We start from the raw sequence: 15158 nt of genomic DNA, 5'->3' as shown, positions 1-15158 counted from the left end.
TAACTATGTTAAATAAATACGTTCTTTTATTTTATTACTTTTCTTTCTGTTAATCTCTCTTTCTGTATTTTTTTTTCATTTCTGTTTTCAGTGCTCATTTACTAGGTAGTATTTGTTTTTGCACTATCAAATCTAGTAGGTACGTTAATAAGATGTGTTCATTGTTGCAGCGTGGGTGCTGGGTTGGCTAATGTGCAAGACGGTACCGTACGTCCAAGGATTGTCTGTCGCCGCCTCCGTGTACAGTCTCGTCGCCGTCTCACTGGACAGGTCAGTACACCATTTAGAAAAGAAGCATAACACAACACCAATTTAAGGAAAATGGCAAAACTAGATGAAATAGGATAAGAATCATTACATGCATTCTTCTAAGTATTATCTTTGAAATGTGGAAGGTCATAAAAATGCGTAACACATAAAGTATTCTATTAACAATGTCGAATATATTCTGCAAAAGAAGTGGCCAAATTAGAGCGAAAAACTAAAAGCAATTACATAATTGTCTAATAAGGACCAGCTGATTGATGAACAAGAAAACAAGATTCATAGTCAGTTACTTTCTTAATACTGAACAGTTAACTCGCATTGATTCAAGAGCTTTGTTTGCGTGAAATACAAACAGTTGCTATCTCCGTAGAATAATCCCATATAATTGATAGAGCGGCAGCGGGACTATTAATTAAGATGTGTATCAGACTCAAGGTCTCGGCCATTGACAAGATTTATCTCGGTCCGATACCACGCGGGTTGCGTAACCTATTGTATACTCGAGACATCGACAGTCTGTTATATAAGCCACACACGTTAGGTTTTGCATGACCATTTTACTCTGACTTAACTAACAGGCATAATCAAATTTACTGTGTCTTCGATTTGGCAGAAATAATGATAGGGCTTATAACTATGTTTTTACATAAGAGTCGTGGCGTTCAAATTCTACGGCAACTGTTTTGCCACAGAAGCCATGATTTGCCTGTAAGTTATACCATGGAGGAAGAATCTCCATATAAAATCTAACGTGTGTGGCCAACATTATGCTACAGTAAGTTTCGTAACGCGATTGTTTTTCTTATGTATATGACAGCGTAGGTTGCGCGTAGAGTATTGATAGAGTATTGATCTGACAGCTCATCAATTTCAAAGTCTGTAACTTACGCTTTGTTTCATGACTTTATTTTGTGTCTCTGTAGCCTGATTGTACTATTATTTTGTTATGTATTATAGTATTTTACAATAATTCAATGTAATGTTTTAATAGCTTTACATAAATAACTTTCACTCCACGAAGTATTTTCTTGCAGTTTTTTTGTATATTTTTGAATTCATTCTAAAATCTTATAATGTGGTTCATTTTATTGATCCCTACAACTTGCTCCCGAATTAATTTCAAATTGACTATAAATGATGTAAAAAGATCGCGAGGCCGGAATACCTGGTCCTTGCCTTGACCCACTAGTGATGGGGCCCATTGGTAACGGCGGCATAATGCGCCGCGGTGGCCGCAAATCAAGGACTCGCGTGCCAAAAATTTATCAGCGAGATTCCGGAAAAAAATGTTTGGCGGTTTTGATTGATCGACTTATAAAGACTTCTTGCTATGGGAAGATGTTTTATGTTTTTTTCCTGATATCAAAAGTTGTTATGAAATAAAGGGATGTTATATGACTTGGGTAAATGCTGTCTTAGAAACATGAAGTTTTGATTTTTGAGTTTATGAAGAGTTGGTTGTGTAGTTTTAAATTCTTTATTTTTTTGGGTTATTTGATATTAGAGAAAGCTGTTAGGAGAAGCTTTAGTTAAATAGTTAATAAAGATTTTGTTTCATTTTATTCTTAGTTTTTATCTAAAATTATATTTTGATAACTTTTGAATCATTCAATTGTATTTTTAACCCCATCTTAAAGTTTATCTTTTGAATATTTCAAAGCAAATTTGACATTTGATGATAAATGTTCACTCACAAGGGAGTGCTTTAGTCGCAATCTAGTAACCTTTGAAAATCTTCATACATTAACATATTATTTTTTTATTATAAGCTGGCAAACACTCAAGTGGCCACATGATTTCGCTAAAAAAGCGAAACGACTCCTGCTAATAGACATTTCCAACAACTTTTTTTACTTTAAAGATTTAAGATTTTGTACATTTATCTATACGTTTAAGTAAAGGAAAAAAATATTGGAGGCGTTGGTAGCGCCTACTTTTACGAACGAGCAATAACTTGCAAACAACGCTACTTTAGCTCTAACTTTTACAGGCGCTGTATCATAATCAAATTCATGTTAAGAAAATTTGAGGTTTTAAAGGATATAGTGAAAGTTACACCTTAAAGATTAACCAAGTAATCGATCGAGTTGATGATTTATAAAATTATAAATATTTTCATTTGTAGACTATAAAGTAAAAGTATACACGTGCTCCTATTAACTAAACAGCTGTATATATCACGTAAGAGCGTGACATATGTGGGCGACGCGAGTGCCATCCGTCAAGGCAGACAAAGCGCGGCCTTGACTGTGCGGGGTGCCCTCAATCTCCGCCAGAGCTTTTCCTATTCATCTATACGAGTACATCTGACATGTAACTGCTGTATGTAATATTTTTAATAATTTCAAGTTCTTCTAACATTCTTTCCTCGGGAAAGGAAAAAGGACGAAGGATAAGGCCTCAGGCGCACTCAACAGATAAAACGCGCAATTGCTTCCACTTTTCGCCTGTGGTCTGTTGTCGTGGAATTTCACCGGTCGAGCTGTCCCTTTCGTACAACAGAACTTTTTATTTCCAAAATACCAACCTGAAATAAATTATTTCGTATTATTTAATTCTCATGACGCTGGATTACAAGGTCAGACACTTAATAATTTAAAGTTTATGCTGACATCGTATCAAAAAGGAAATAACTTTCGGGACTTGAGGAAGTAGAGAAGTTTTCCAAAAAGTTTTTGCACGTCAGTTAAGAGATAAGCTTCGATGTCTAAGCACTTGTTTTATTCTTGCCTCGAGTAGAATAAAGTGGGGCCGTTAGGATTTCGGCACGTATCGTTACGAGTTAAACCGAAGGTCGTATTTAAAATATACAGTCCATAAATTTTACTAATAATTTTCTCACTTATGAAGAATTATACTTGAGTTTAATTAATAATTTAAATTGCTTTTTATTTATTATTATTTCCTTTACAATAATAAATAAAATATAAATAAATATTAAATATTTTCTTATTAAATAAAGATTAGAGAAACCTTATTACTGTAGTTACTCAATAGTTATTTTCAATAAGCCATGTAACCGTAACAAGTTAATTCAAGGTCCGTGCGTAACGCGCCCCTGAATGTCACCCCCAGGGTATAGTTACTGTAACAAGTTGGGAACATGTTGATTAATACGTCACCGCAACTTGCAGACAACATAACTTACAGCCATCGTTGGAACAATAACAACAAGAAACCTTCAATAACATTGAAGCAGTGGTTTCTGCAAAACAAATTTATTATACTTACATGTCATATTTTTACGTTGTTTTGACGTAACGTAGAAATGAAATAAATCACATTTGTTTCACGTAAGCATTTTTTCCATGTCTAGGTCACATATGTAAGAAAATTAGATGATTAGATAGGTAGGTTTTCATCATATTTCTTTTATTTGAAGAAGAAATATGGTTTGTGATTTGTGAACTAGACTTTACAATCCGATCGTTTACTTGTTATTTATCAAAAAAGGTTTAAAACAAAAATATAAATGTATTAATTAGGTTTATTAAAATACAAAATACAAATGAGAATGACTTCTGACGTCACTGAAAACGTTAAATGGAACACTTAAGGGAAGTTGACGAGCGTGGAAACGGCGTCTTCAAACGCCGCTCGGTTAACTTTGACAAGGAGCGAAGTTCTTAACTATCAAGGACGATCCGAACCGGAACTCTCCGGGAGTCTCAACAAAAAGCCCATTACGCCGATAGGTTGCACTCCCGGCACCTATTACTGCTCACCCCTTGGTAATTATCCTTGAAGATACGCTTTATTTTAATACTATGGTATGGTAGGGCCCTTGTTTATGTTCGGTTTCCGTTAATCCTAGCCCCAGTCCGGGGACGGAAGCGATCATTTACGTTAATGTTGCAAATATTTGAGAGCTGCCTTCCCTTCAATGTCAAACACATCGGAGTCCCGGCCAAGTGAACCAAGGATGATAGACTTAAGAGCAATTGGTTATTGTAACCTTGATTAAATTTAAATATCTCGATTAATGATGCAAAATGAAATGCGTTTTCAGGGCCTTTACCCGAAAATTTTATATCATTTACTTATAATTTAAAGGCGATAAAAGAAATAATTCTTTGAGTCTGGTCAGTGCAATAAAAAATTAGGATTATTCTCTTCAAGTTGGATGTTACGCAAATTAATACAAATTCATGTTATAAATATTTATTTAAATGCATCTCTAATTTTAAAATTAATGATGTACTGCTATGACTGGTGCGTGCTTGACGATGGGCACGATGGGCGCAGCGTGGACGACCGGGGCGTGGACAATGGGAGCGGCGTGGTGCACTACTGGGTGCACGACTGGGTGCACTGAGTGGACAGAGTGCACCACGGGGTGGGCAACTACGGGGTGCACCACAGGCGCGATGATACCGGCCTGAGTGTAGGCGATAAATGCGAGGAGGAGGATCGTCTGAAAATAAAATTATAGGTTGTGATTTTATATATTAAAATGTTTAATTTATTCAGTTACATTCGTACTCAGTGCTTGTATGGACATGTTAATGACTCAATCAATCAATTAGGATATGAATAATGGCAGCAGATGGCAGATGGCGCTTCGCCTTGCCCTTTTTGTTAACTTATATTAAATCATATGAAAGGAATAAAATGCGTAGCTTGTGACCTCTTAACTTGACATATATGTAAATGAGTATGAAAACTTTTAAGTATGAAGTAAGTACAGTAAATCTAATTAGGTAGGCTAAAGATGTTAGTTATGTGTTTAATATATTTTAATGTCACAGAAAAAAGTTCATCGAGTATGTTTTTTCTTGAGGCAGTTTTATATCTCTCTCAATTTTAGCAGGTCTTTTTTATTGTATAGAATTTAATTGAAATAAAAAAAGCACTTACCAACTTGAACATCTTGTTTATCTAATTGTGTGGTTGTTTGTAAGAATGTATCGAGACTGTACAATCATCGTCTTGATGTAGCCCTTTTATAGGTCCAAGTGTGGTCTAAGGCTGCAAACACACCACGCTGATATTTTGCAACGTGCAACCTGAGCGCGGATACTGCGTGCAATATAATCCTTTGTGCGATGTGAAATTGTCTTTCTATACTAATAAAGAGGACAGATTTGATTGTTTGTTGACACCGAAACTACTGAATTTATTTAAAAAAAATCCTATAAAAAAATAGGCTATTTATGTTAATATATTTTTTCAATTCCACGCAAATAAAGTCGCCGGCAACAGCTAGTTTATTGATATATATAATAGTTAAAAAGTACAAAACTATATCAAGAGGGCGGGGGAAGGAGGGGGGGTTTAATTTATTTAGCTTAGAATAACATATTAAAAAAAACGTGAATCGGTATTTCTTCCGCAGTATATTGTAAATGGCCACAACCGGAAGACGGAGTTGAAATCAATCGGAAACATTTGTAAGATGTAGTTTAGAAGTGTTATGTTTATATCGTTATTTATCGTCTAAACTTTAATAAAACGTATGAAAATGATATAACAATGTGAATTTAAATGCGTTAGACCACGTTGTGGTAGAAGTTCCCTTTTTTACATTTCTCTTGTATTAATTACTTTCCTAACAATAAAAAGTGTTTATTTTTAAATTTCGAACGAAGGCAATACAAAGGAAAACAATTCATATAACGTATTTCTATTATATTAGAATTTTCCTCCCTTAACATTTCTTCGTTTACGTATTATATTAATCAAAACATAATATTTTTTTTCGTTTATTTTTTTTAATGATAAGTAGTTATCGGAAAGTTCCGCAACACAACATCGCAACAGAAAGGAAGTGACATTGATATAAATGTTGTGAAGTAAACGGAAGGCGAGTGTTAACTGCAGATTGTGACCAGATAAATGATAATATTATTGTTATTGTCTGCTTTACAAAACGGTTTCATTTAATTAAATTATATCTATGCAGTAATACATATGGATTCCGTATAATTTTTATCTTTTTTAGTTCGGGCAGAATTATCACTGCCAACTTTTTAAAAATAGATTAAAATGACGACAAAAAATAAAACGACGACCGATGACTTGCCCTTGACACTTTGGAGGACATCACAAAAATGACATCCATTTAAATCTAGGTATTTTAGCTAGGTCTGGCTAGGGTAATGATACATGAAATAGCTAGTATAATAAAGTTAGAAAAAGGACCTTGTTTATTTACTTTCATAATTTAAAGTAAATTTATTAAAGGATCTCTAAGCGTTGTCTTTGAGGTCCCAGGCTAAGTACATTAATGTTTCGCAAAAGTATGAGAATAACTAGGTCCATTATAACGTGTGTGTATGTTCGCAGGATGTCGGCGGCGTGCAGGCCTTGTGCCGTGCCGCTTCATTTAAGGTCCATAGTAAATGTAAGGACTAAGAAAAGGGTCATTGTCACAGTTACAGACGATACGATGTTTAGGACGAAATTGTAAACTAAATTAAAAGAACGCGTGCTCTCATTTACAACAATATTAATGCACTCTGTATTTTATATCTTACTAATGTTATATATGCGAAAGTTTGGATGGATGGATTGATGTTTGATACGAGGAATTTCCGGAACGAATCTTGATTAAATTTGGCACAGATGTAGAACATAGTCAGGAAGAACTCATAGGCTATTTTTTTTTTTTTAATTTGACGGAGTCAGGGCGACGACTGTTCCTGTTATATGTATTACTTTTACTACATATTTATTTAGTAATCAACGGCAAAGGTGCAGCCTTTTGTCAGAATTAACTTCCCTTGACCTTGAACGTAAAAGCTTTCTTTCATTATGTAAAGATGTAAGGCAGATGTCGTCCTCTGGCGGTATATTTGATTACAATATTCCTTTTATATTTTTTGTAAAATTGAAACGTGAAGTAAGGATCGAATTATACGAGGTTCTTTTGTAAGATATATTATGATATTATTCCTCTAAAGTAATAAGTATATCTACATTTACATTGTTTAAATGTGTATGTTTATTCTTTTTTTAGCTTCAACTTCATTCCTTTTATAAAGTTTAATAATGTGCTTTTTGTCAATCGTCTTTTGTAGACATATACTAAACATATTATATTAGTATAAAAACTCGAAGTAAACCAAACAACAGTAACTTCTTTTCAAAATCATTACTAATTATTTTATTAATTTTATTGTAGACGTTTGTAAGTAATTAAGCATTTATCTATGTTGCAAAGTATAGCCTAGAAATGACAGACCTTTTTCTATATCTGCGACCTAGACCGAGTATTTTTGCTATTCAAACGTCGCGAGTGAATGCCTTGATCTTGGATTCCTGTTTACTATTGAAAGTAATTTTTTATTACCATATTATTCATGACGACTACAAATAGATATGCTTTGATACAATCTTAAGAGTACTTTGTCCTAATAAACTTGAATATTTAAAACAATGTGATTGACATAAAGTGACCTAAATAAGAGAAATGTTCAGGATCCTGTGTAAATGAAAATGAATTTGATGAGCTTACAACCCTTTTAAGATCCATCGTGCGATGGTTGCCCTTTACTGGAGTATGACGTAATATTTAAATTAATTTTGTATTTCATCGTTTTACCTTTTACATTAAACAATAATTTCCTCGGTTACTTTTATAATTACTTTATCATTGCAAACTATAAATATTCATCTAGAATTTATTCACAATCGCATCTTCGTAATTTATTATATACTAGTGGTCGACCCCGACTTCGTGAAAACTAACAAACAGTTTCTTAAAATATATCCGCACACATCAGCTACCTTTCTACTGGAATTTTAATGGGACTTTCACTACAGTGGCGTCAAAATCGGCTGAACCATTTTGAAGAGACATACATACAGACGAACATGATATAACTTTTCGTTAAAGTTAAAGGTAATATTGCACACTCCAATTTTATTCTTATATGTAATAGATTTCAACAAACAAATATTTCATTAATAATGATAACAGATGTTTTTTTAAATCTATTCATAAAATAATAAAAATAACCTTTCAAATTTAGAGAAAATTCATTGTGAAAATGTCTTGTAAATTCTTTTATACGAGAAAGTATATCAGAAATCAACAAAAGCCTCTTTCGGCCTATACTGATCGTTTCTAGTAAGATCGTTAAGGCTTATCGGCCGGTCGGGGTCAATGCCCCCTAACTCCATACAATGGAGTGAGCTGGACAAATATGTTTTGTGTTCGGACCACTTGTTATATTCTGACACTTTTAATGTTTGTATAATAAACGCATTACACATCTTATTTATGACAATGTAGTAGACATATTTAAGGAAAACTTATGCTCGTAACAAAAACAGTACAAACAGCAAAGTGTTGGTCGTAGAAACGTAATGGTTCGATTCTCTTCTTAGTGTTATCTTACTATCTTACTAATAATAATAAATGCGAATGTTTAAATGTATGAATGGATGGATGGATTTTTGTTACAAGATATCACCAGAACCGATGAACGGATCTTGCTGAAATTTGGCATCGCAAATTATTTAAATTATGTTTTTTTTTTCTATTATACGTGGACAGAGTCGCGGCCGACCGCTAGTATTGAACATAACATCATAATTTCTATTGCTGTAAGTATAAAGCTTTGAAATGTCCTTTTTATCCTTCAAAGATAAATTTAGAAGCAATTTTCAATAAAGACATTCTAGGTGTTAGCACATTACCTGACTGCATACCTGAGTCACGCGGGACTTAATTAAAACAAGGGAACATCGCAGTTGGAGGAAAGGTATTGAATAGTTGACCTTCTCATTGTCAGGGCTAACGAACTGATCACTAATGACTTAACAGCGCTTAGAAACCTGCCTTATTATTTGTTAATTGCTACAAGGGAAAGAAATTTGTTTTTTAAAAACATATTATTATATGTAACATAATACTTTTTTATTTATGACAATCATAGTAATACGTTTGTATAAAAGCAAATAATTTTGCGGATTAAGTTTGAATTTGTTGGCAGAAGAAGAGCAGAGAAGGCACTATGAATTAGTTGCTACCAAATGAAACGTATATGTATACTTGATCAGAATTTTTTTTAAAATCTTTTTACTGTTTCGACATTTTACATTTATAATAACAGTTCATTAAATAACTAAAAATAAATAATAATAACAAGAATATTTACTGTAGATATTATCCGAACAAATTAAAGAACATCTTCATTCTGTAAAAGAAAGGCGGTGGGGTAGGTGCGACTGATACTGGCTGCATAGCCAACAAACCGTAGTATGGATATAGCATATAGTAAGGCAGGACAGTCGGTGCAACAACTTCCGGTTTCTTCTTTTCTTCCGGCTTCGCGGTCATTAACGCATGAATAAAAGCATGCATAGGAGACTCAGTAGTCTTAGGTTCGGGTTCTTTTTTAATCACTTGCTCCAGTTTTATCGGCTCCGATGTGTAGATAGTTATGGGCTTTGATGATGTTTGTGGCAAAGATAGTGTGATGCTCACTATCACCTAAAATAAAAAATAACATTTATATCGATGGTATTTTTTGTATAACAATAGGAATATTTTGTAATGTCTGTGATAATTTCAGAGCTATTTGTAATACGATTGACTTTATTTGACTGTTTGGTTTTAGGAAGTTGTAATCAGCATGTCCGTTTGGAATACGTTTCGGCATCTGATCGCACAATACATTTATCTGGCAGCTAATAACTCGTCTTTGGACAAATATTAGTTTTGGCTGACACAAGATTCCGGGGTCAACGAACTGCCTACAAAGAAATAAATCGCCACCAATTCAAGTGTTTCATAGAAAGCTTATTGGAATTTATTTTATTTTGTAAAATACGTATAATAATAAACTTAAAGCATCAAACAATATTAGCTTTATTACGATCTGATATGATGGTAACACTTTTAATACAGGATGTTCCGAATGTACAACGGAGTGATTCTAATATAGTAAAAAGTCAATAAAACAGCGCACAAAAATAACGTAAAAATACTTACAATTAATAAGCAATAATCCATCTCATAGAAATATCTCTTTCCGTGTGATTTACCTAACTGCCCATAGACCTTTATAACTGCAGATAAATGAAGAAAACTTACTTTATAAGGAATATTAACAATAGATTACGACATAATAAAGGAAAATCCAGATGTTTTAGTAACAAGGAAATATGATTATTTCACAAACTGAGGAAGTTACAATTGCGTGTGATAATTAATTTCTTTCTATATTTCTTTCAATATTTATTGGGAAAACTACTGCTATTTCTATAAATAGTCCTTTTAATAATATCTTTAAAATTCACTTAGTGTAGATCTACACTCAGAGTCTACCTTAGTAAAGGACTCTATTTACGTTAGTGTTTTAATTACTTGTCTTATTTAATTATTAACTCACATCTCTTATTTCAAATCTATTTAAATAACAGTATATATGAAATGAAAAGCCTTTCAAAGTTTGTTGTTAAAAGCATTTTTGTTGTTCAGGAATTCATCAAAATGAATCAAAGAAACATTAAATACCGCAATGTCTGAGACATTAGTCTGCCGCGTCTTCATTAACTATCCGCCAACTTTTCATATTACTATAGAAAAGAATCTTCAAGTGAAGTCTCTTACAGTAAATAAATTCACTCGCTAACGAATGTAACTTCAATTGTCTTCTTGATTAAAAAATTTAATTATTTACTACGTAATTTGAGATTGTTTTGATTAGTTTAATTGTTTGTCTATGTCGAGTCTTATTTAATTAGATTTAGAAAAAAAATTGCAAAGATTCTTATCACGGATCTTGTTGCTATGATTAATTTTGTAGGCGTTTCTTTATAATTAGACTGTCATTTGCTTTGTCAAGAAATTTGCAGTCAATAAAACAAAACCAACGAATATTTGCTTGTTATTACCAATGAGTATACAGTATGTTTAAAATTCAATTTGTTCAAAAATGTTTCATTTTGTTGACATTTAAAAATTTATCATACGACTTTGTTTTTACGAATATCCAGTAAATATAAGAGATATGCTTTGTAGATATCAGATTGCCTCATATGTCACATTTAAACAATTCCCTACAGACTTGTGAATTAGTTATTCTGAGACAAGAAGGTCAGGAGTGACACAGATAGGCTGGGCTCGAGCGGATTCATTAATTAAGACTAAACAAGACAGATCGCGACATTGGCGCCCCCAAATACTGTGATATGATTATTGCCTCCAGCGCCACTCTGATTGATTGCATTAAACGTTACATAAACTTGGAATCTATTCTCTGGATAGTTCTTATAAAGACATCAAAAACATTAATAAACAGTCAGAAGCTAGACATAAAATTAAAAAATAAATTGACATAAAAATTACATTTTAATATATTATATCTAAGCATTCGTACATTTTACATAACTTAAAATACAACTATATTTTCTCGGTGATTTATAAATAAAAGAAAAAATTGTATGCATATATAGAATACATAAATATATGAAAAATTATCAGTTTCTTGACACTATTATATACTTACGTAACATGCATAAATATAACACGATACGAAACATGCAAAATAAATGTGGTTATAATATGTAAATAAGTACATAGCAGTACAATTTGTATGTATTATGAATATAATGTTTATTAAAATCTCTAAACAAAGCTATTGATCTCTCTGTGACTAAATGTTAGGAAGTTTTAACTTAATAATTGAAGTTAAAGTAACAAAGTTAGAAATACATTAGCGAATAAACTTCGTCACAACAGTGGCGTGTTTAAAATGATCAAGTTTGTAGCGGACTTAACTTTGTTATTAACATTTACATATTGTAACTACACCTGGTTTTGTCTGTATTTTTTTGTTTGTAAAAAATAAATTTGGATTTACAATTTTAAAGAAAGCTTAGTTTAGGACAACAACACAAAGTATGTAAAGTTTTTGGAGTATGTATTATATTAACCTGAACCAAAGTGATAAAATATTAAGTACAATCTTTAACAGTCTTGATTCATATGTATATTGATTCTCTGTAGAAAATCATAAGACTAATAATTTTATAACCTACATATGTATACATATTTAAAAATTAATTCATTGTTATACACATTTAAAATAAAAATAGAAAAGAAAAAATCTTTGTGCACTTTACCACCAATGTGAATGCAACGGTGCGTGCCACACCGAGGTGTGCACTGGGTGGTAGCTGACGTGATGCACCACCGGTGTGTGCACGACAGACGTGTGCGCGTGCAGGATGGGCGCGTGCAACACAGAGTGATGGTAGACAGGCAGAGGATGTAGCAGACCCGGCTTGGGTGCCGGCGCCGCGTGCACCGAGAACACAATTGCCAGGACCAGCTGCAAAGAATTAGTTTATTAAGAGTCATAAACCTAGTCTTGATAATTATTATTTATTTGGTTTAAGTTACTTATATTCTTAAACCAAAATGTGACTTGTGTGGTTTTAGTCAATTTATTTTACTGATAAATACTCACCAAACGATACATTTTGTCAGAAAATCAGTAAACCGAATCGATGATAAATTCAGTATCGACTGAATGACTCGCGTATGTGTCTCTTTTATATATTTCACACAGAAATTTGTCGCGTGCCTAAATCCTATCTCACTACCAATGTAATCTAAACATGGTAAGGAATGTCCTGCTATAAAACATGTGATCGGATTTTTAACTTGCGTACGACCGTAGTACATTCTTTGCGCAATCAAAGCCTTAAGATAGCTTGAAGGTACCAGAAAGGTCTCGATAAAAATCGTCAAAACATTAGCAATGCAAGTAATTTTTAGAATCAGTAAAAACAGGCAAATTTTAAGACTTATGCTTAACAAATCCATGTATAAAATCAAGATATGTTACGGCTATTGTACACAAGTCTATACAAATCTTTAAAAACCTGACAATTTGAGTCTCGCTTGAGGCTTTCGTCGTCTTTCTACTCGCTCCCTACCTGCTTGTGAAGTCCGTCGTGAGAAAAGTCGCTGCAATTTTTCAGATGGCGGAGCAAATCTATGAAGTTTATGTGTATATTATTAACTAAAGAGTCTTGTTTTTCAATTTTTCCTAGTTGCTCTAAATATATATCTGGGACAAATCATGTTGATTATTTTAAATCACTTTTTCCTCGTAGATCTCATTTACACGTTCTCAGTAATGTAAATTAACCTAAACTTCTACTTTGAACAGAATTTAGTACGAATAACTCGCGGACACAGATGTAGAGTAATTTATTTCAGACCGTACAAATGTTAAAGAACTATTCTAAGAAATATATTATGCGATTATATCGAATTAGATTATAAGTCTTTATTTTTTTCAATATTAATTAAGAAAATATAAGAAAATACGTTGAAAAAGAATTAGGGATTAGGTGCTTGTTTTTATAAGATCTGAGATATATTCTCACTACAAAGTACTAACGATAACGTTTCTGAAATTAATTGCTCTATACAAGTTTGTCAAAGAAATTCTTCGCGTATTGCATGATCTCAGGAATCTTAAAATAACTTGCGCAACGCTTACTTACACCTCACACGAACATGATAACGAACAGATTTAATCTCACGATAAACTGACACGTTCATTCAACTAAACTGTAATTATTGTAGATTGCATCTATATGCTTTTTTAAGCTTCGTAGATGCCGAGATAGCTATGGTATAATGTAACCAAAATTGGGCAAAGACTTATTTTAAGTGTTTTAAATTTAAGGTATTTTAACCGCTTATCTCGTAATGATGGTCAGAGATGGATACTAAAATACTTGCATTTAAGTTAAAAATACAAGCAGTTTATGAATAGCGGAATTGCAAAACAAAGTATTGGGTACTTTCTGTCGCCAATATTACATGATGTCAGAAGGGACTTTTGTTAAGCTTTTACATAAAAAACAATATTTATGGAGGTATTTGATTTATTACATAACGTGGGGATATAAATATGGGTAGGTTGGTACAAATTAGTGGATAGCGACTAGGGGGACGGCTTTGACAACAGCACCATGATGGACGATAGAGCTGCTGTGCGCAATTGCGGCGGGCGCGGTCTTGACGACGACTGGGGTGTGGACAGCGTGGACTACTGGAGTGTGGACTGCGTGGACGACTGGGGTGTGGACGGCATGGACGATTGGGGCGGCATGCACTACGGGCACGGCGGTCTTGACCACGACTGGGGCAACCACAGCTCCGTGGTTGACGACCTGGCTGCTCTTGGTGATGGTGGTCTTAGCGCCCACCAATGGAACAGCGGCGTGCACTACGGGAGCGGCGTGGACAGCGGCCACGACAGGGGTCTCGTGTGCCAAGAGGAGGCCAGGGGCCGCAGCGGCGCAAGCCAAGAGAGCGGTGAAGACAATCTGAAATTTACAAATAATTATAAATACAAACAGGAACAATAATAGTGTTGTAAGATATCACAGAAATGAAAAAACAGTAATATTAAAATAATTTGTTTTTAAAATTCAATTTAAATATTAACTTACGAATCCCTGCATGTTGATTGTTGTTTGTTTATTTGTTTGGTTATGAATAGTTGTGTCCGACTTGGAGTGGCCGAATTATCTAATAAATACCGGCCACTGCCCGGTATATATATACAGCTCCTGCCGAAACCGTACAATAAACGTATGCAATGAACGTACTTGAGGCGCGCACAACGATGTACGAACGTAACGAAGTAAGAGCTTTCGTGGATATGGCGATTGTATTAATTGTATATACTTTTATACATTTCATCTTAACGTTCGAAGAAATTAAATTATTGACTATTGAAACAAGTACTTTTAGCTGTTCAAACAGTGCAATTGTTTACTTTGTTCATTAGAGTATTGTATGTGATTTGGTTGTTGGACACTGACACCCCTTTTAAACATTCCTGTGATTTTATTACACATTAGCAATGTATCCATATGTCGCTGTGGTATAATATAATCTACAGAGTATATAG

The 15158-nt window shown here is 33.5% G+C and overlaps 2 protein-coding genes across 2 annotated transcripts in view; one reads left to right on the top strand and one right to left on the bottom strand.

The window, feature by feature from the left end:
* Nucleotides 1–15158, top strand: part of BomSIFR (neuropeptide FF receptor 2-like) — a gene marked incomplete at its 5' end in the record, with an annotated part of 57921 nt that overhangs the window by 31636 nt on the left and 11127 nt on the right. Inside the window, one exon of the mRNA XM_013308667.1 lies at nucleotides 171–270. Within this exon, the coding sequence (XP_013164121.1) occupies nucleotides 171–270 (100 nt within the window). The remainder of the gene's footprint in view (nucleotides 1–170; nucleotides 271–15158) is intronic.
* LOC106115309 (cuticle protein LPCP-23) lies at nucleotides 14115–14790 on the bottom strand. The gene is made up of 2 exons (XM_013308671.1): nucleotides 14695–14790; nucleotides 14115–14568 (listed from the first exon to the last, which is right to left on the bottom strand). Exons 1-2 carry the CDS (start codon nucleotides 14704–14706, stop codon nucleotides 14170–14172), a joined length of 411 nt encoding a protein of 136 aa, XP_013164125.1. The 5' UTR covers nucleotides 14707–14790; the 3' UTR covers nucleotides 14115–14169.

The sequence above is a fragment of the Papilio xuthus genome, unplaced genomic scaffold, assembly GCF_000836235.2.
Source record: "Papilio xuthus unplaced genomic scaffold, Pxut_1.1 DF827870.1, whole genome shotgun sequence".
Lineage (NCBI taxonomy): Eukaryota > Metazoa > Arthropoda > Insecta > Lepidoptera > Papilionidae > Papilio > Papilio xuthus.
The sequence above is the reverse complement of the archived record's forward strand: the minus strand, read 5'-3'. Positions and strand labels throughout refer to the sequence as shown.